We start from the raw sequence: 20,629 nt of genomic DNA, 5'->3' as shown, positions 1-20,629 counted from the left end.
AACACATAAAGTGTAAGGCGATATTAATACGCGAAACGTCGTCCAAGGGCTTGAAGATGTCACAAATGTATACCGCGCTGAGTTCACTGTATCTCTGAAGATAATGAGTCCATTGATTATCATCCGCGACACAGCGAGACGGTATACTTTGGCTTCGGCTTATCCCGGGTCACCCAGTATATGACCGAAATATACTTTCACCGAACCCTCGACTACGCACCTGAAGGTACTTGACCTCCTTCTCGAGGCCCTCGATCTGCTGCTCCTTCTCCTCGACCTTGCGTCGCAGCACGCTCGTCTCCTGCTCCTGCAGCTCGTACTGCATGCGCAGCTCCTCGAGCGACACCTCCTCGTCGCTGTCGCTGTTGTCCGGCAGGCTGTCGCGCTTGCCGCTCAGCTTGCGGATCTGCAGCATCAGCGTCTCGTTCTCCTGCTCGATGTTGTTCAGCTTGCGCCGCATCGTCTTGTTCTCCTCCTCGGCGAACCGCAGTTGTTCCCGCAGGTCGGTCTCGCGTTCCATCGAGTCGTACAGGTCCTTGCACATCGTCTCGTAGTCCTTGCCCATCACGGCCTCCTTGCTCTTCGAAGCCTACAGGAAACGTACGGATAGCCCTTAGGCGTTGATGCACCCACGCTGACGCCTGGTGGCACGTCTCCTCCATCACGACTACCAACGTCGATGACCATGAGCAACCGTCGTGCATATGGAAGCTGCACTACGCTGCACACGCTAGCACAACGCGAAAGACGAAGCACGTAACTGACACACTAATACAACGCGCAAGACAAAGCACGTAACTGAATCGTCACCGAGTCAAATCAGCGCGTACAGCGCGTCGTAATTGCAGCCTCCGCGATCAACTTCAGAAACATTTTCAGAGCTAATTGCGGAGGCCACGCTCCGCTGTGCTGAGTACGGTGAACGCCACTACCAACGCCACCTAGCAACGCCACCTAGGTGGCGTTGGTAGTGCTTCTTGATGCCAGCGTCCCTTCGAATGCTGGCATCGAGGCGTCGTAGTGGTGAGACCACCGAAGCGTTCACTGTCGGTGCGCGTTAGTGTCATAATGCAGTACTTCTCTTTTCTGCTCGTAGGCGGCGGCACCGCAAAAAACTGACGGAGCCTGTCTTCACGTGGCAGTGCGAAGGAACTGGATACATTTGGGCAAATATACAGGTCTAAGGGATTGACGTCGTTTGAGTACTGGGTCCCGACCGCGAGCTACCGACAAACAGGCATTTAACTCACTATGGAGCTTCGCGTGTGAAGCTTCCACAGTGAGCCACACTTCGTTCATTTCTCCTTACCGCTTCCCGAAGCAGGCCTAGAGCCAGCATTCAAATATATTACTCTATATTTCCGTCTTAATAAGCCGCATTCATTGGTGCAAAAGAGCGCTTGCGACAACTGCTTTACACGACGCGAATGCTGGCTTCACCCGTAGACGAAAATCATGCAAGGAAAGGTGACGGAAGCGTTTGAACCATGGCGGAAAACATATTTATGTGTTATAGGCGCTGTCTACGCGGCGTGGTGCTATGTCACGATAATTTTTTTTCAAGCACGTGATCGCGGCTGTAGACAGCACGGGCAAATGCCTCGCGAGTGTCACAGTGACCACGGGACACACGGAGGCGGCAGAAGAAGCCGCGATAGCCTTCGCACTCGCCACGGTGCCGAACGCTGCGATCGTGATCAGCGACTCGCAGGCGGCATGCAGTCCGAAGTTTCGCGCGCGGCCGCGTCTCGCGGGAAGCGGCTCGCATACTCCAAATCTGTGAGGACGGGGACTCAACGTCACAAAATTCTACGGTCTTCCTCCTCTGGACCCCGGCGGACACCGACGTCCCGCTCGCGGGCAACGAGGCGGCCCACGCCGCGGCTCGAGGTCTCACTCGCCGAGCCGTGGCAGACTACGTGGCCGCCGCCTCCGCCCGCGAGTGCGGGGCGTCGGATCTGCCGGATCGAGACACTACGACAGACACGCTGCAACAACAACAATCACAGTGGCTGTCGGGCGATCGCCTGACCACGTTCAGAGACCTCACACAACACTACAGCCTCGAAAGACGCAAATTAAACAGGAAAGAGGCCGTAAACTTACGCTTACTACAAACACAGTTACCCAAGTCCGGCAGTCTTACGCCACTGTTACCCTAGCTTATGTCCGACTGATGCTTGTAAAGCGTGCGGACTCAGAGCAACGCTGCGACACATGCTCTGGGAATGTGCCGGCAACAACGGTACTGAAACCGCCACCGTTCGCGACGCGCCCATAACGGCAGGCGTTAATAGATTAAAGGAAGCCTCGAGCTCGCTCATTCCCGCCGTTGCCCCGGCTGCTGGGGCCGCCGGGGACCTTTCGCCGTCGGCGTCGCCGCCGCTGGGAGGCGGCCCTGAAAAGTTCGGAGCTGGAAGACCAGCTCTGGGCCGTCCGGCAAGCCGAAGATGCCGCCCGAGTCCAAGGACTTCGAGCCGACACCTGAGGCCACTAAAAGCAAAGTGCCGGCCCATTAAATAAAGTTTATTTCTTCTTCAAGCACTGCCAACATTAAATCGACGCTCACGCTTTTGTCCATGAACTGGCTCTCAAAAGGATGGCTTCCTTTAACGTAACGCCACCGTGGAAGTAACACTAAGAATTACTGTTACGCGAACAGACCATCCCTCTGCGGCTTATTTCACACAAAACGATTTTCCCAGAATGGAAGAAGACGCCAACAAGTTTAATCAACGGGGAGGTAATGCGGCTAGGCCGATGACGCTCTGAGTGCAGGAAGAGATTGGAGATCGTAAAGCAGCTGCACATACACGTTGCATGTTGTTTGTCCAGTGCATTAGCCTGGCAGCATAATTGTCACAAAATGCATATACAAAGCAAAATCTTGTTCTCTTTCGTAACGCCACTGGTTAGACAATGAAATGGTCTTTGAAACTTTCGCCACGTCATGACGCGTGCGCGCACGTAGTACATAAAACACATCCCAAGTTGATTTATGTTTTCTGCTGGCACTGTTCCCCCTCTTTCTCTCGAGAGTAGCTTTAAACTTTAATTTTCCGAATATTATATGGGACTCTGGGCCACCGCACCTGTCACCGCCCTCTGTCCAGGCTCAGGAATTTTTGGACATGTGTTCTTTATTCTCACTAACCCAGCTTATAACAGAAGCAACCAGAGTATGCCTTAACGGTGCAAATACCCTTGATTTATTATTCACAACTAATCCAGAATTCGTATCTGACACTGTTCATTTACCAGGAATCAGTGATCACGTTCTTATTAATTTCCACTTAAAGACACCACATCCTAAAACTGAGAAGGTAAGCAAAATTATACTAGACTACAACAGAGCTAACTTTCAGGCTATCAATAGTGATCTAGCCACGTTTCTCGACTTCTTCTTAGAAGCTTTCGATGACCGGTCTGTTGAAGCTAACTGGGATCTTTTTGAAAACAAAGTGCGCCAACTTACAGATAAATACATCCCAAAGCGGAGCATCGCCACTAACCCGCGTGCCCCTTGGTACAATCCTAACCTTAAGCGTTTATCGAACAGGAAGAAACGCTTTTATCGCTTAGCTAAACTCTCAAACATTAACTCCAGGTGGGCAGCCTATCAGTTAGCCTCTGAGTCTTATGTACAAGCGCTCAAATCCGCTAAGATTACCTTCATGACAACAACTCTGCCATCTCTGCTGAAGGATAATGTTGGAAAGTTTTGGTGTCTGATAAATCCAGCACACGACTCATTCATAGCGCTTGAAAACCTTAACCGTGATAACGTTCCTAGCAACCTATGTGCTACAACATTAAACGACGTGTTTGTTCAAAACTTTTGCCCTGTTTCAAACGTGCAGCTACCAAATCTGTATCACGTTGATTTTCCATTTATGTATCCCGTTTTTGTTGATGTATCAGGTGTTGCTAAACTAATTGATTCACGCAAAAAAAGTGCATCTCCTGGTTATGATTGTACATGTACTAAATTTTTGAAAAGTACTTCAGCCTATAGTTCTATTATACTAACCAAGATTTTCCAGCAATCTCTTGACACATCTAGCCTTCCTACAGATTGGAAGATTGGGAAGGTGGTTCCACTTCACAAGTCCGGCAGTAAAACTTCACCACTTAATTACCGCCCCATTTCACTTACTAGCACATGCTGCAAACTACTTGAGCATGTCATTAGTTAGTTAGTTTTCTCGAAGATAATGCATTTCTCTCGTCTTCACAACATGGTTTTCGTAAAACATATTCATGTGAAACTCAGCTCTTGTCTTTCACTCATAAATTGCACCATATTCTTGATGAATCATCCTTCGCTCACTGCATATTCATGGACTTCTCGAAGGCATTCGACAAAGTGTGTCATCAGCTACTACTTCACAAGCTAAGTTTTCTTAACCTTGATCCTAACCTTTTTAAGTGGATTGAATCCTTTCTTCTTAACCGATTACAATTTGTTACTGCTAATGGTCACAACTCATCGTTTACTGACGTACACTCTGGCGTTCCTCAGGGGTCCGTCCTTGGACCCCTTCTGTTCTTAATTTACATTAATGATCTGCCTTCCGTTGTTTCCTCTGACATCTTTCTTTTCGCTGATGATTGTGTAATCTTTCGCGAAATTAATACTGATAGGGATATTAACATTCTTCAATCAGACATCGTGGCTATATCCAATTGGTGTAAAACATGGCGAATGGAACTAAATATAAAAAAATGCAAGGTTATGCGTGTCGCCCGAAACACTAACACTCCTCCTATTTATCTGTTGAACAGTGTTCCATTAGAATCCGTATCATCTTACAAATACCTAGGTGTTCATATATCATGTAATTTAAATTGGACAGTGCACACAGAATACATTATTAACAACGCTAACCGTATGCTAGGATACTTACGTCGCAACTTTTCCACTGTTACTTCTTCAGTTAAACTAATACTTTACAAAACTTTAATACGACCAAAGCTTGAATATGCTGCTTCTGTATGGGATCCTATGCATGTAAAATTAATCACTGCCCTGGAACTTGTTCAGAATAACTCGACTCGTTTCATTCTCTCCAACTACAATCGCACTGCTAGCATAACAGCCATGAAAGCCAGCCTCTCGCTTCCGTCTCTAGCAGCCCGTCGTAGGTTTAGCCGCTTGAATTTATTCCATAACATATACTACCATACCTTTCTTCCCTACATACTTATTCTATCACCTCAATATATGTCCCATCGCATAGATCATCGCTACAAGGTAGGTATTCCATTTTGTAAAACGAAAACATTTTCTGAGTCCTTCCTTCCGCGCACAGCAATCGAGTGGAACCACCTTCCTGCTGACATTGTATCAATCATTGATAACCAACGTTTTCGCGAAGCACTAACAACCATTACTTAAGTACATGCCTGTTCGAAATTGTTATTATTACTCACTGTATCTTGCTGTTGTATTTGTTTGTATTTTCCCCACTCCCCTCTGTAATGCCTTTGGCCTTGAGGGTAAATAAATAAATAAATAAATAAATAAATAAATAAATAAATAAATAAATAAATAAATAAATAAATAAATAAATAAATAAATAAATAAATAAATAAATAAATAAAATATAGTGTTGGCAAAAAATGTGTAATAAGCATGCGACAGGAAATGTTTTGAGGAGCAGTCGGTGCTTGTAGACTCACTTTTCTTTCTTTTTCACTATTAATATGCGCGCAGCAGTTATTCACTCAGCTGCAGTGGTTCATCACTAAGAGCGTAGCAAGGATAAATAAATAAATAAATAAATAAATAAATAAATAAATAAATAAATAAATAAAAACGGATACATCAGCAACGGCGATGTTTCCCCCAAGGAACAGCCTGGCAGGGGGTGCAAAAAAACCTGATTACCCATCTAAGGGGATAGATGGGTAAAAGATAAAAAATATAAATCATCTATCATCATCATCAGCCGCGTGCGCTTTCTTGGAGCAGCCATTCTCGACGCGAAAAGACGCTGACCGACTCAACGTTCGGCGCTGGCGTGTTCATTCGCTCGGCAACAGAATTGTAGATCCATTTAGAAATATGAGGGGGAACACCGAAACTGTTTTCAAGCAACGAATGCGCGAGACATGTGGCATATAACTTAACTTGTGGGCATGTAACATTACTTTATGTCTAGGGAAACACTATGTCGCATCTGTAGCTTCGGTTTTTCATTGCCCCCGTGGATCGGGAAATTGACGCTTTTCTTTCTTTTTTGTTTTTGCTTTTTCCACATGGGCGGGAAATGCTCGCAACTGTTTGGTCCACAAGCGAAGAACAGCTGCCAGCCCCCCTACAGCTGTATCCATGCTCAGGAGATTGCCCTTTCCCTGTCATGCAGCGCATCCGGAACATGCTTATTCACGAGCAAGAAATTCTTTTTCCTCGCCATGACGGTTACTCAGCAGGCTGCTTCACCTTCAGCTCGCACTAAAATGAGTAAAATTGTACTATAAAGGAGCACCACTATGCTGCAAGTAAGATATGATTTCTTTGCATGAAGCAGTTTGAAACAAAACGCTACCATGGCGTCTCCTTGAAGCTATCTTCCATCTCCTGCAATCTCGTCTCGCAAGAGCCGGGCGCCTCTAACATACAGTAGATAACAGTACGAACCAGCAGCAAATCTTGCTTGGAATGTTTAGCCTCAGCTCGGTTCATGGGGCTGAGTGTTTGCATCCAGAATCACTACTATCCCAAACAGTGCAACGCTAAGCTGAATGATCGAAGACAAAGCTCACCACTGGAGACGCTGCCTGGTTTCCCTTATAGGCGTGATCTTGACGAACTTTGCGGGCATATGGGCACGCGATTGATTTTAACAAATGTGTCTTCGCTGGTACCAGCGTCTATATTCGGGACGCAAATCTTATTTTACAATTCGTCGGCAGTAAGAGTGGGACGATTCTGGCGCTCGCTGTCATGAGAACAGAACGGAATCGCTAACACCGAATCACATTTAGCGGATGCGTGTTGTGCGTTGCGGCTGCAAATCCAGCAGCTTCGTCGGCAGATGGCAAAAATAACTTACATGCGTACTTCTCAGAACCTGCTGCTGGTTGGTTGTGCGCCCTTGAGCAATACATGTATACTTTTAGTTCGACAATATTGAACATTTGTGCATCATTTCTATAAATCGGAACACTTGCTGCAACTTTAGTCCAATTTCCAACAGTGCACACTATAGACATATTTTTGCTGTCCAGGTTGCGTTTCTTTTAACACTTCGGCACAACTTTTTCAAGCTCTGTGTAATTGTTCATGTGCGATACATACACGTGTAATCTGTGTTCCACGTATGTGATTTGTTTACTTTTGTCTTTGGCCCTCCACGTTTTCGTGGATAACGACGACTTGTTTGTCATCTTTCAAGCGTTCGCTAAACAACATTATTTCAGTCTTTTCTTTCAATCTGCGATGGCTCTCATGGAAACAACCATGAAGCTTCACAAACTAGTCCAATTTTCCATCTTATTGAAACAACCGTCGTTATGTATCAGTCACTCTGCCCTTCCTTTCATCATTGCAGGCATGTAGTATTGCGTTTTGCCTCGCAACCATGGCAACCACGATGTCACACCGGTCATTCACACTCATATGTGGGTAATCTTTGTTTTATTTTCCACCGGTGCACCTGCGGATGCCTCCATCTGACAGAAAATTGAGAACTGCGGCTTTAATGACGAATTAGTTGCATATTGATTCAGATACAATAGTTGAAGGTTTAGAACGCCTGAAAGGGGGATCAACAACACTATTGAATTAGTACATTATTGAAGACTAATGAGATAGTTATAGCGCTTCAACCATTTAATCACTGTGCATAGGAGTCAAGTATGAAGCAATGATAGTATAATTTTTTTTTTTTTTTTGCTTTTGCCATGGTAGAGCTCACTGCATCAAAAGTATACTATATAGCGTGGATTTTCTCACAATTTGGTGCAGCTCCTCTCAGAAAGCACGTTGGACATATTATTCTCTCAGGATCATTTGTGTTTCAAACTTTCTTCTCAAAGGAGTAAAATTGGGCTTTGCGCTCACTGACAAATTTATTTTAACATTGAATAATCAGTAAACCACACTTTAGGCTGCGTGTGTCGCTAAATGTTTACAGATGACATTTATAGAGCAAACTCAACCTGACTACGCTTTTTTAAATATTCTTTTCAATTATATCTTAAACTGTATCAGCAAAACTATTGAATGGAAGCTTTCAGATGTTTAATTACCTTAAAAATTATTCCCAGGATGAATTTTTCATGACCAATTGAATTCAATATGGTTGACATAAAAAGACTTTAAGCGCCAGAAAAACAAATCCATCAAATCCAGAGTACAGCTACTTTGATGACTCCAGTAAAGGAGCAGCTCATTGTTTGCTATTGCAGAATAACTTCAAGAAGGAAGTCCACACAAAGTCTGTCCCATTAGGCTTTTCCTTTCTTTTCAGAAACTGTGCAAAATTTATTACACAGCGTTTAGAACACTGTTTAACATTTCATGCCACTGTTCAAAGGGGACACAAAGTGAGAATGAACATTGTCAACACCAACAGTTATATTCCGCTGAGAAGTTGCGTGTGCAGAATCGTCGGACCTTAGCCTAACCGTCTTAAAAAGACTTTATTGAGGTTTACTTGTACATGTATATATGTTCTTTAAGCGATACGAAGATTTGACACTACGGGAAAGCTTTTGTCGAAATTCCCCAAAGCCTTATCTCTTCACTCGACACTCGACACGAGAAGCCACATCGCCTTATTTCACAAGTGTGGTAGCAGACAACGCCGTTCGGCAACGCTGGCTTTCTTTCGGAGTTGAAACTGACTGTGGGATAAAGCTTTGTCTTCATTGTTTTTCAGAAAACTACGCTCCTTAAACAAATAAGAAGTCGCATGTGCCATGGAACCACCTTTCGCAAGACAGCTGCTTTAGCCCTCTGGCTTTAGGCAGTGCCAACTCGTTAGCCTCAAGCGCCTTTTGTTTATAAGATACACAGAGTGCTGCAATATGTGGACGTTCACAGTTATTATTATTGTTGTTTTTAAGCGTCTGTCTGCAACGCACCTGCTAGGCTTAATGCGCCACCTATTCATCAAGCTCTCCCAGAGGACCCCTGCTGCTCTGTTTTAATGCTAGACGAAAATGCCTTGGCAAGGTTTCAAGTGCCAGCATGTGTTCACAGGCAGGGAAGCACGCCCAGGTTATTGTCCAAGAAAACGCGACTGCGCCATCCGCGTCTGGTGACAACAGAAGGAATAATGCATTGTGAGTGAATACTTTATATAGTTAAACACTTACTTGGCTCACAGTAACACCTTTGGCCCCGCTGCTCATTTGTTTCTTGAGAGCGGCATTGTCCATTTCGAGCTTAGTTTTCGCATCCTTGAACACTTCCAGTTCCGTGGCAAGCTTAACAGAGAGCTCGTTCGCAACGTGGAGCTCGTCTTCAAGCACTTTCATTCTCGTCTTGTCGACTTCGATTTGCGCTGTCTTCTGGAGCTCCGACACCTTGTCGTCCAGCTGTCCCTTCTCGAGTTCCAACTGTTCGCAGCGCCTCTCTGCTTTGCGCAGCTTGAACTGCAACACGCGGCAGTTTTTCGACGTCGATTCGAGTTCCTTCTTCAGGTCCTGGTATTCGCTCTGCTGGTCTTCGCGGTACGAATCCTGCAGTTCTTCGAGCTGCTCTTCGAGGTCCTGCACCTCTTTCTTGATCTCTTCGTTCTCTTCCATCAGCTCTTCACACAGCGTCTCGGCCTGCTGAAGTTTCACTTTCAACGCTTCGGCCTCCTTCTTAACGTCTTCCTCCAAGTCCCGCTTGTCCACTTCCTGCTGAAGTTCCTTCACCTCAAGCTTGAGACACTTATTGTCGTCTTTTAGTTCTTCGTTAATGGTCTCGAGCTCGTTGATCTTAGACCTCAGCTTCAATATCTCGGATGCCGTTTTCTCGAGCGTCTTCTTGTCGGTATCGGTCACCTCCGACCGCCTCTTCTGCATCTCGAGCTTCTCCTTCTCGAGCCTCTGGACCTTGTCTTCGGCCGCCGCGAGCTGGCTCTTGAGTTTGGCCACGGTGTTCTCCATGTCTTCGTAACTGTCGTAGTATGCCAGCGTGGTGTCTGTAGTTTCGGTCGTCTCCGTAAGCGCCAAGCTCCCATCATCGTCGTCGTCATCGCGTTCCTCCTTTTGCTGACTGGCGGTGGTCTTCACCTTCAGGATGAACTCCACGTCCGCCGACGGCGACGCGACCGTTGCGGAGTCCGAGGGCAACGAGGGAGACGGGCCCTTCTCCACTTCTTGCGCCTCCACGATCTTGATGCGCTGACTTCGCCTGCGTTCTTTCGCGCCGTACGAAGAAGGGCGTCGCTTCTGCGGCTGCTGCTGCTGCTGCTGCTGCTGCGTTTCGGTATCGCTGCTCTGAGACTCCGAGTCGCTTTTGCTCACTTGCAGCCGCGACGAATCGGCGGAGCTCCGAGAGCGGCCGTTCGTTGCCGTCTCGTCGCCGATCTCGGCGGAGTGCGGACGGCGCCTCCTGAGCTTGACGCTGGTGACTTCTTCCTCGGCGTCCTCACTGTCTTCCGCGGTCCGTCTGCGCCTCACGACAGCCTTCGCCTCTTCTTCTTGCGTGGCGTTCGCAGCGGTTGCCGCTGTGGGCGACTTGGCGGCCTTCGGCTGTCCAGCAGCTGGCGCGGGGCTCGCCGGCGAAGGCGACGAGCCGGCAGCAACACGTGTATTTTGGGGGCTTGGACAGCTGTCCCTGCGGTTCTGGCCGGGAAGCTTCCCCGGCTGACGTTCGTTCGTCGTCGTTTTGGCGGCAGTTGCGGGGGCCGCTGCGGTTGGCTTGCCATGCTCGGAGACATCGCGGAAGCAGCGCTTGCACCTCGAGGCCTTGGCGAAGTGGGGCACGAATCCGGGACACTCCCCGGCACTCATTGTTCCGCCGCGTCACGTTCACATCATAATACGGCCGACGACGATCGACGATCACGTGCTGGAAGCTGCAGCACCGCGACGGAGCCCATTGCCGAGGACCGGAGCATGCCGCCGCTGCGGCTAAGAGAAAGCCAGCCGCATTTCGCGTGCATGCAGCCCGGGAAGAAAAGCGAGGCAGCCCGGGGCTCTGTGGGCGCAGTAAGCCTTCGCAGAAGGGATCCATAAATACCAGCGCTAGGACCGACCGAGGCGGCGAGGTATTTTTGGATTCGAGACATGCCGCTGCGGTGGCAGCCCCAGTGGCGCGTCAGTTCCCGGTCGTCCGTCCTGCTGCCTTGCTGAATGGCGGGAAGCACGCACTACAGCGCGCGGAGCGCCCTCTAAACGCTGGCGCACGCCGGCGCAGGCACTCCCCACCTGTCTCCTGCGTCCTCGGCTGGCCGTCGCCACAACGAGGCGCGGCGCCGCTTCATACAATCGGTGGGACGGCATCCAGCCGCTGACTCCCACAGCTTCACGCATCGACGGTGATCAAATGTGTGACGTAACCTACGGTTGCCTGAATAGCGGCATTCTGGAGGAACCGTCCGAGGGAGGTAGACCTCAACCCCGCCGTTTCAACGCACGGGCTTCTGATGTAACGTCCCCTACACTTCCTGTCTTACAAATAATAAAAAAAGAACAAAGTTGGGGGGGGGGGGGGGGGTAATTTCTGCTGTTGTGTCTTTGTGTATCTCCCGAGTTTTAAAGTTGCTCATTTCATGCGCGCAGCAAACATTTGTATACGAACGAAATCTAAGTGAGAGTGTGCGTCAAGACGAAGACAATTACCGAACTGAAACTGTCCTATACACGAAACGAATATCATATAACCGAAAACCGACCTACCAAGCAACTGCTGGCCTTTTGCGATTTCGCGAAGGGCCATCACGAAGCTTTTCATTCTAAAGTAAAATTTGCCAATGGCTGGCCGTCTTCGCTAATAATGTAATGTATAATATCACGATTCGCTGGCGTCTGCTCTTAAGAACAATTGTAGCCCAAGATTCTTTTTTTTTTTTCGTGAATATTAGCCCTAGATAATACTGTCATGTTACGGTGACCGGCCAAAAACACAACACTCAACCCAAATCCTAGACTTCAGATTAATCGCTGGGAGGTTCGTTGAAGACAAGAACAGACCGAGTGGCACATCCCCAGTGCTGCAAGTCGGCGTCAAAGAGTTTCATTGAACCGTGGTACCTACCCAGTTCGGCATCTACAGTGTCCCATGTCGGCGTGGAAGAGGTTCGTTGAAGAGCGGCACATATATGTATACACATTGCCACATACTCAGCCACCAAAGTTGGTCCGGCGGTTGGTTTCGAACCCTGTTACCTCAGCACAGCAGCCCGATGCGCTAACCATTCGACCATGGACTACCCATGTGACCCAAGCAGGCGGGAAAACGGTTACACGCATACATATTTCAAACACACCAAGCCCAAGAAAAGTGCGCAAAGTAGCCTAGGCATGCTAACGCATTAAAAGTTCCGGCTCGGGCTCGGTTCCAAGATGGCGGAAAACATATTCGTTCGCTTCGGTTCTGATTCGGCTGAAAATTCGGCGGTTCGGTTCGGCACCCTGATCGCTGGTGCTCACGTGCATTAGAGAATGTACAATAGTGGTGACCCGCGTGCAATCTCACGGAACATGAACTTCGAATACTGTCGGCGCGTCTTGCGGCCAAGCGGCAACTCGATAATTTGTTGTAAAGAAGCACGAATAAAAACGAAGTGATACAATGGAAAAACAAAGAGTAAAGCAAGAACGCGTAGCAATATCGTTAAGCGTCGTATGAGAAACATTAGGAAGCTAAATATACACAACTGAACCAGTTGATTGACCATCTGATTGATTGTGTTTGGCCCTTTTAATGAGCAAGCCCTGCACATGATTACGGCGAGAAGCATAAGTCTTCTGCACTTTTCGGTCTGTTTCTTCCGTGTTTAAGAGGCTAGACAAATTCATTATGAAACGGCAGTGCCCACATAGGCACCTGTGTGTTACCATTAAATAAAATTAAATTATGGGTTTTGACGTGCCAAAACCACGATCTCATTATGAGGCACGCCGTAGTGGGGGACTCCGGAAATTTGGACCACCTGGGGTTATTTAACGTGCACTTAAATCTAAGTACACGGGTGTTTTCGCATTTCGCCCCCATCGAAATGCGGCTGCCGTGGCCGGGATTCGATCCTGCGACCTCGTGCTCAGCAGCCCAACACCATAGCCACTGAGCAACCACGGCGTGTTGTGCGTTACCTTCGCCTTGTGTCCTCGTTTTTTGTGTGTGCGCTGCAGTTTCCTAATAATTAGCCACCAACTCGCCCAACTTTCAGTACTTTTACAAAAACTATAAGCTAAGATTTGGTCCGGATGCTCGGTCAGATTGTAATATCTTGTGCGGTTCACGGAAACGCTACAAAATCGTGCAACCTCTTCATCTCCACTGTAATCCACCGCAGACCCTTTTTCCTTCCTTTTTTTTTTTTTTGAATGATATGCCGCAAGGCTATGTGGGGAATAAAATAAGCTAGTGTAAACGCTTGCACCTGTGCATCGGGCAGGAACTGCAGCAATGCATCTGCAAACTTATTGCTCAAATCCCAATATAGGCGTACTTTCCAGGTACATCTGGCTTCAATCCCGTCTTGCTTACAAATGTTAATTGCGATCGCCCGAGTTTCAGGGCATAGCCCAAGTAGGTGTCGAGAATCTGACGTAACCACAGGAGCCGACCACTTGGGACACGTTCGTTGGTTGACTTTTTGTGAATCCGTAACGGATGGTCTAAGGGCCACTCCAGCCCCGAAGCTACCGAAGAGATATTTCCTGCGTCTCGGTAAGTGTAAGTTGTAACGTTTCATATGGCCGAGCGAGGTGGCATCTCTTGGATCCATGGGACAGGGGTAAACGACATGCGCATTTGAGAACCTCCCGCATGCATGTCTGTCAGTGCACGGCGTGCACGGCCTCTTTCTACATAAGTATGCTGCACATCTAAGCAGCCATCATGCTTACGGATGAAATGAGGTTTCGTTTCAGTTCGGGGTGGTGTTCAAGTTCAACTGAATTTCAATGCAGAAGTGATAACTTTGTTTGCTCGGTTCTCCCAAACCAGGAACTATAAGGTGGAAAGACAATCTGAAACCCAATCTCTTTGTTTCTTTTTTTTTCCTGCTTGCAGCGTTCGCAGCGTGAAAAACAGATAACTGCATTGTTCGTTCGATATCACGTGTCTGGGATATGCAAAGGCAAGCGTTTCGTCAGTCCAGATGCAAAGCTCCGGTTACCTTGCGGATGAGTATACTGGATACAGCCTGCGTCACTTGTTTCGCATATTATCCTGGCAGGCACGATAACATCGTCGGGGGCAATGAAATGGTATGTTCACCCGTGTGCACTAGCTGTCCGGTTTCCCACTGACAACTTCTGTGAAAAAAAAAAAAAAACGAAAGAAAAAGGGGGGAATGAGAAAGAGAGATGTGTTCTTGAAACAGGCCGAGAAGATTGAGCCCAATTTTGATTTGGCATGTCAGAAGAAGTTAGCTGGATCTGTCTGTCGTGCCGCAACCGGACAGACAGAAAGCGCCACTCGCACTCGAGCTAGGCCGTGGTCGAGTTAAGCAAACTCATGGCGTGAGTGAGCACAGCGTGACAATGTTTACATTTGTCGTTTGCCCATTTTGGTTACAAATACGCGAGTATTGCGGGTCTTTCGCGCGACTTGTTTAATACGATGGGTTTTGAGAAAATGAAGACGTATAAAGCCACCCCCAGTTCTGTTTCTTGAGCACATCAGTGCAATAATAAGAGGCCGCAAATGTGCTTGCTACTCATACCGTGCTCACAAAAATATCTTAAGCCATTCAAGTTCGTTTTATGTTCATGAATTAACAACACAATTTTTCAACGCATTTTATCAGTACCTTTATATTTCGCAGGCTCGTACTAATGCATGAGTACAAAACCGCGACGACAAGACAAGAACATACAATATCGAAATTGAAACTGTAAAACGGCAAGTTTGATTCTTCTTTTGCAACAAAAGCTGTCAGCGAGCCTTCATGCGCACACCCACGAGTAACACGTGTAAGTATGAAGACGGTGCTTTGGCTCGAGGGCTCGTATCTAAATACATGGGGAAGGAGAAATCGTTTTTCTCGGTACCCAATGGGCCACATATATGCGAGGAACGTTCGTGGGACATCCAACCCCGGACACCACGACGTCCCCACAAATTTGAATAACATAGCACGAATATCTACGAGACTGTCCCGTGCACAAGAAAAGCCCATATAAAAGAAGACAAAAAAAAAAAAAGAAAAGAGAGACAGGCATTCGACTGAACGTCGTGCAGACGTCGCTTTCGGACATTCGGATAGCCATAGGATGTTAAAATCTGTACTTTTTTTTTTTCATGTGATACATCCAGAGGACGTTCATCAGACGCAGCACTCGAATATTTGACGTTCACTGGATATCCATGGCACGTTATTTGGCCCTTATGGCAGGCGGCCTGTTGGTATACGTTCGCAGAAAATATTTCGCATGCTGATTCCACATTCCAATCGTGTCTGTGATGACGCGTTTTCGGGACCTTACCAACTAGGTTGTCGCTGCAAAATCTATTAGAGGTCTTCATTCGGATTTAGGACGTGTGGATACCTTTAGGACGTCGATGGGACTTGCAAGCTGATACTGCAACGGTAGCTACACAGTAAGCCATTCTGAACAAGGTGCGCTGAATATACCGGGTGTTTTTTTTTTTTTTTTTCTTTAGCTGCACCAAGTCTTTCAGGATTGCCTATGGAAGATAGCACAATTTGGATCCTTGAACTAAATGAGGCGGACATTACTTCTACGATAAATCAAGATGCTTAATTTAATAATTAACAAAATTGTACTAACTAAATTTTAATTTAATTACTTAACGGCACATATTGTAATTTAGAAATCATAGCCGAGGAGTTCGCAAGACCTACCCACTTGGAACGAATTCTCAGGACGACACTAGGCACGATATATTAATTTTCGAAGTGTGTGACGAAATACACTGGCATTCCAGTTACTTTCGTGCTTCAATGCAATGCATAAAATAGCGTTTCCGTTAAAAAGGAAGAGGAAAAACAGCGCATTTTTACTGTAAGTGTGACAGCGCATATCTGGAAACCGGTGCCATCCTCAGATGTATATATAGTATGTGCTAATGTGTAATAGCAGGGTCATCCGGGAAATAAAGACCGTTTAGTTATAGAAAATGAAAAACGCAATATTTATTGAAAAAAACAAAACAATTCTGCTACATACATGAAGCATCTTTAAATTCTCTACATAATCACCTCCTACATTTAAACATTTGTCCTATCCGGTCACGAGCTTCAGAATTACCATGTTATACCCTTCTGCCGCCAGTTCATTAAGCCAGGTCGAGTTTCATCGTGCACATTTGTTCGTCTATTGTTGAAGATTTCGCACCATTTTCTCACATTTCCTTTGTTCATTACATTATCACCACAGGCTGCTTTCTGTTGCCGTTAAATTTCTGCCGGTTTCACCTTTTGAGCGTTCAGACGTCGCATAAAACTCCTTACCTCACAGTCGGCGGAATTTTCAATCACGCAGTTCAGTTAGACCATTACAGCAACTGCACAAGGGCGACTTCTTGCAACCTCCACACACAGCGTTATTAGCACAGCTGTTACGGAAGCCAGCTGACCCTCAAAAAAGATAGTATATGTATTTAAAAGAATTGTCTTTTCCAATAAATATTGTGTTTTTCATTTTGTATAAATAAACGGTCTTTATTTTCTGGATGACCCTCGCATGTAAAAAAATAATATGTGCTAAAATAAAAATAAATAATATGTGCTGTAAATTATATTAGTAAAAATCTTTGAAAACGTAAAAGACGACTAACAGCGCAAGCCCCAGGACATATGAAGGTGGCGGACGGGGCGCTGGGTCTTGTGTCTTGCGTGGTCACTACTTTTTTAGGCAACATGCACCAACCAGCGTGAATTCGCACTTAATGAGAGTGAAATTTCACTAATTAGTCAATTACGTGTTTGATTGCTCGTGTAATCTGCCACAGGTGATTTCTTTAAAAACTTGGTGCAGCTAAAAGAAATGCACTCTATATTATCGTATAGCAACATTGAATTGTTTCAGTGAGACCGAAAAAAAAGTACACCTCCCTTGAATGTCCGCTGTTCGATATCTTAGTAATGACGCACGTCCGTATAGGATATTCATGGTATAAAATTTATCGGCTGTTCTTAACCGTCCCACATGCGGCGTCCCTTGACCGTCCACAAAACGTTTTGTATTGGACTTTACCGTGCAATCTTATACGGACATCCATCGGATATCCGTTAACGTCCAGTGCCGGACTTGGAAGTTCGCACCTTATCTGGATATCCGTCGGATAACGGTGGTCCATTCGACAATTTTTCGGCACCGAATTTGGTTAGGTTTATGCATACTTAAAATCTAATGACTGTAGGAAGCAGATTTTTTAATTACACCTTAAATTTTTTAATTAAATTTGTTGAACATCGCTATTACTCCAAGAGACGAAAGTATCAAGATTGCAACTCGCCAACTTAGATGCCATAACTTTCGCAATGAAAAAAATGTCACAGTTTCGCCCTAAGGGCGAAGCAATGAATGCGATAGCAACACAGCAATGTCATACGAAGTAAGGTGAGCGGCTTTGGTAGCAATATGAATTGTAGTAAACATGAGCTGATTAAGTAAGCAGGTGTGCTGCGGCGTAAGTAGACCGACATGAAGAGAGATTCGATGACCACGAGAAGGCGCGTGTGAAACGGTGGTGTTGATGAGAAGCGCTTCCCGTGGGCAGCGCGTGCGAAGGGACACACCTGTAGCGCTGCACTGCCGATCCGGGCAGCATTGCGTGTGTAGCGTGCGTTGGAAAATGTGGCCCGACTATTACGAACTGAATGAACAAGCGTGGTGTGAGCGCGCACAAACACGAAGAGATCACACTGAATGACAGCAGACAACGACTGTCAAAACGCTGGCAGCAAGCATACGCCGCAGCGGGCGAAGGTACGTGCGGTCTATCGCTTCAACGGAAACTGAGCGGCGAATGCACTTAAAGGTCAGAGCCGTGTGGAGATAAGAGACGGTGCGAGCGAGCGACGAGCGCGGTTGTTGGCAGAGAAGTGCGCCCCCCCCCCCCCCCCTTGCTCCCTCCGGCGCTGGCTTCCTGCTTCCTTGCTTGCGCGTGGGAGATTGAGTGCGTTCGCTCTCCGTGATAGCGCGCGTCTCCGCACGCTTCCTCTCGGGCATACGGCGCGCGGCGAAGATTTTATCTATAGGGAACGTCACGGCGACGGCGACGGCGACGACGACGGCGACGACGACGCCGACGGCAGAAATCCGGTTCAAGTGTCCATATAATTGCTATCGCAATAAAACGATATCACATTTCTGTATACTGAACCAAATAAGAAACCGAGAGCGGACAACACTGCGATGTTATACACCCCTCTGAAATAGATCGCTAACATGTGAATATGAATTTTGCAAAACGCCTGTAAACATTGGAACAAATACATTGTAACGGATGCAGCTTACAGAACCTTTGTATCTGTTTTCAATGCAGAGTTACGGAGTTATGAACATCATACTCCTATTTTTTTTTTCTGAAACACCGTTTTCGGGCAATTTTTGTAAGAACAGTTCATGCCCTAAATCAAAATTCTACTTCCTACACTCACTATATAGAAGGCTTGGTTCGGCGGTTTTCTCATAAAAGCATCTCTGCGTTTAACACGCATTTCAATAGGCGGCATCGTAGTTGGCCCCGAGCTAAAACTTCCTACGAAGGAGTCAACTGAATCGCTCGCGTATGTAAACACCACAGCATTTCCGGCCAGACCCTCCTCTACTACTCTTTCCCATGCCAGTCACGTGGACGCGGAACCGCCCGCTACGCCCGCTCCGTTTTCAAGTGCCTCCTCCTCATGGCGGCGCGCTACCTTCTGAACCCCTAGCAGACGACCTACTAGTAGCACTGAGTGAAATATATTCCTTACGATGCTCCAAACTCGTATTCGTTTGCACCATGTTGTCAATTGTACATGATGCACAGCGAAAAGTGGCTGCTTTAAGGCTTTGGAAGCGAAAATGTGCTGCTGTTGTGTGCATTTCTGTAAGTCCAGCCAGCGAAAGAATATTCAACCCGACGTTTATTTGTAAGAGATTCCAACGGATTCCGCGCTGAGAAAACGTTGTTTAAAGGTGCTTGCGAGAAAGAACAGACAGCCATACTGAACTTCCAACTACTTTGTAGCCTGCAGTTCAAGCAGCATTAAGAAAAGAAATTGTGAGCTCTTGGGTCGCCAAGCACATACGCACAGACGTCGCGTCAGCTCGAAGTGGTGCTGAACCAAACAGAACCATGGAGTGACGATGAACGAAACAAGAACACAAACCTATGTTGTGGAGCGCATTATTTCTAACAGGTCAATTTGGCTTCACCTACGAGCCATGCTAGCGGCAAACAGCAGCGATAACATGCCTTATCAGGTTGCCAGGGGCCTGGCGCCGGCGCGCATCGGGCTGTGAAAAAAAATATCACCGCATATCCACGACGTGAATGATGATGAGTGGGCGGAGCACCGGGGGATCATTCGGGTAAACCCGAGCTACGGACGAGAGAGAAAGGGAGCGCGTGTCGGGAACGAACGCTCTTGTGCACCGCAGTGCACCTAGTGCACCTAGCTACGGACGAGAGAGAGAGCGCGCGTCGGGAACGAGAGAGAAAGAGAGCGCTCGTCGGGAATGAACGCCCTTGTGCACCGCAGCGCCCTTAGCTACGGACGAGAGAGAGAGAGAGCGCGCGTCGGGAACGAAAGCCCTTGGGCACCGCAGCGCCCCTAGCTACGGACGAGAGAGAGAGCGTCGGGAACGAGAGAGAAAGAGTAAAGTCCCTATATAAGAAAAGTACCGCCATCTACTCTTTCCTCCGCCTCCTCCTCTCCTAAAGCGCTTGCTTTTTCTTTACTTTTTGCTTGCGAAAGCCAAGTCGACGGTGGCGCACCTAGAAAGTCCACGTTGAAGCTTTCAGGCCGGGCGCGCGCCGTCGCCGCCGCCGGCGACTGCGGCTGCGCAGAGGACTTTCAACATGGCTCTGAGGCGGAAAAAAAAAGAAAATATAAAGAAGTGAAAAGCGCGCGCTATCATCGTCCAATCAGAGATACAGGATAACACAGGAGAGAGCGAAGCGGCATTTGTCAAAGGATGGCGGTACTTTTATTATATAAGGACTTTAAGAAAGAGAGCACAGCTGCACCTCTAGCGGGAGCGGCGAGTACTAGCGTGGCTACAACGGCGTGACGGCGGACAAGGCTCGACCCTATGGAGCTTCGCCCCTTAAAAAATCGCACATGATATCACTTTTGCTCGAATCAGGCAACTACGTATTGTGGAAAACAGCTACGTTCGTATCAGGCTGCGTGTATTTCGCGTTTGCCGTCAAACAAACGGAGAAGCCTGGACTGGGAGCCCCAACCGTTAGCGATGCCCCTTCGGGCCAACACAAAACTCTGATCATTTTTCTAATAAAGCTTATCTATCTATCTATCTATCTATCTATCTA

General features: G+C 47.1%; 1 protein-coding gene across 1 annotated transcript in view; it reads right to left on the bottom strand.

Annotated features, from left to right (window-relative positions):
• The window catches only part of LOC119450171 (trichohyalin-like), a 52,761-nt gene extending 41,349 nt beyond the window's left edge, over positions 1–11,412 (bottom strand). The window contains 2 exon segments of the mRNA XM_037713546.2: positions 221–589; positions 9,328–11,412. Coding sequence (XP_037569474.1) covers positions 221–589; positions 9,328–10,956 — 1,998 coding nt within the window. The 5' untranslated portion in view covers positions 10,957–11,412.
• Positions 11,413–20,629: the final 9,217 nt, after the last annotated feature.

Source organism: Dermacentor silvarum, chromosome 4, assembly GCF_013339745.2.
Source record: "Dermacentor silvarum isolate Dsil-2018 chromosome 4, BIME_Dsil_1.4, whole genome shotgun sequence".
Taxonomy (NCBI): Eukaryota; Metazoa; Arthropoda; class Arachnida; order Ixodida; family Ixodidae; genus Dermacentor; species Dermacentor silvarum.
The sequence above is the reverse complement of the archived record's forward strand: the minus strand, read 5'-3'. Positions and strand labels throughout refer to the sequence as shown.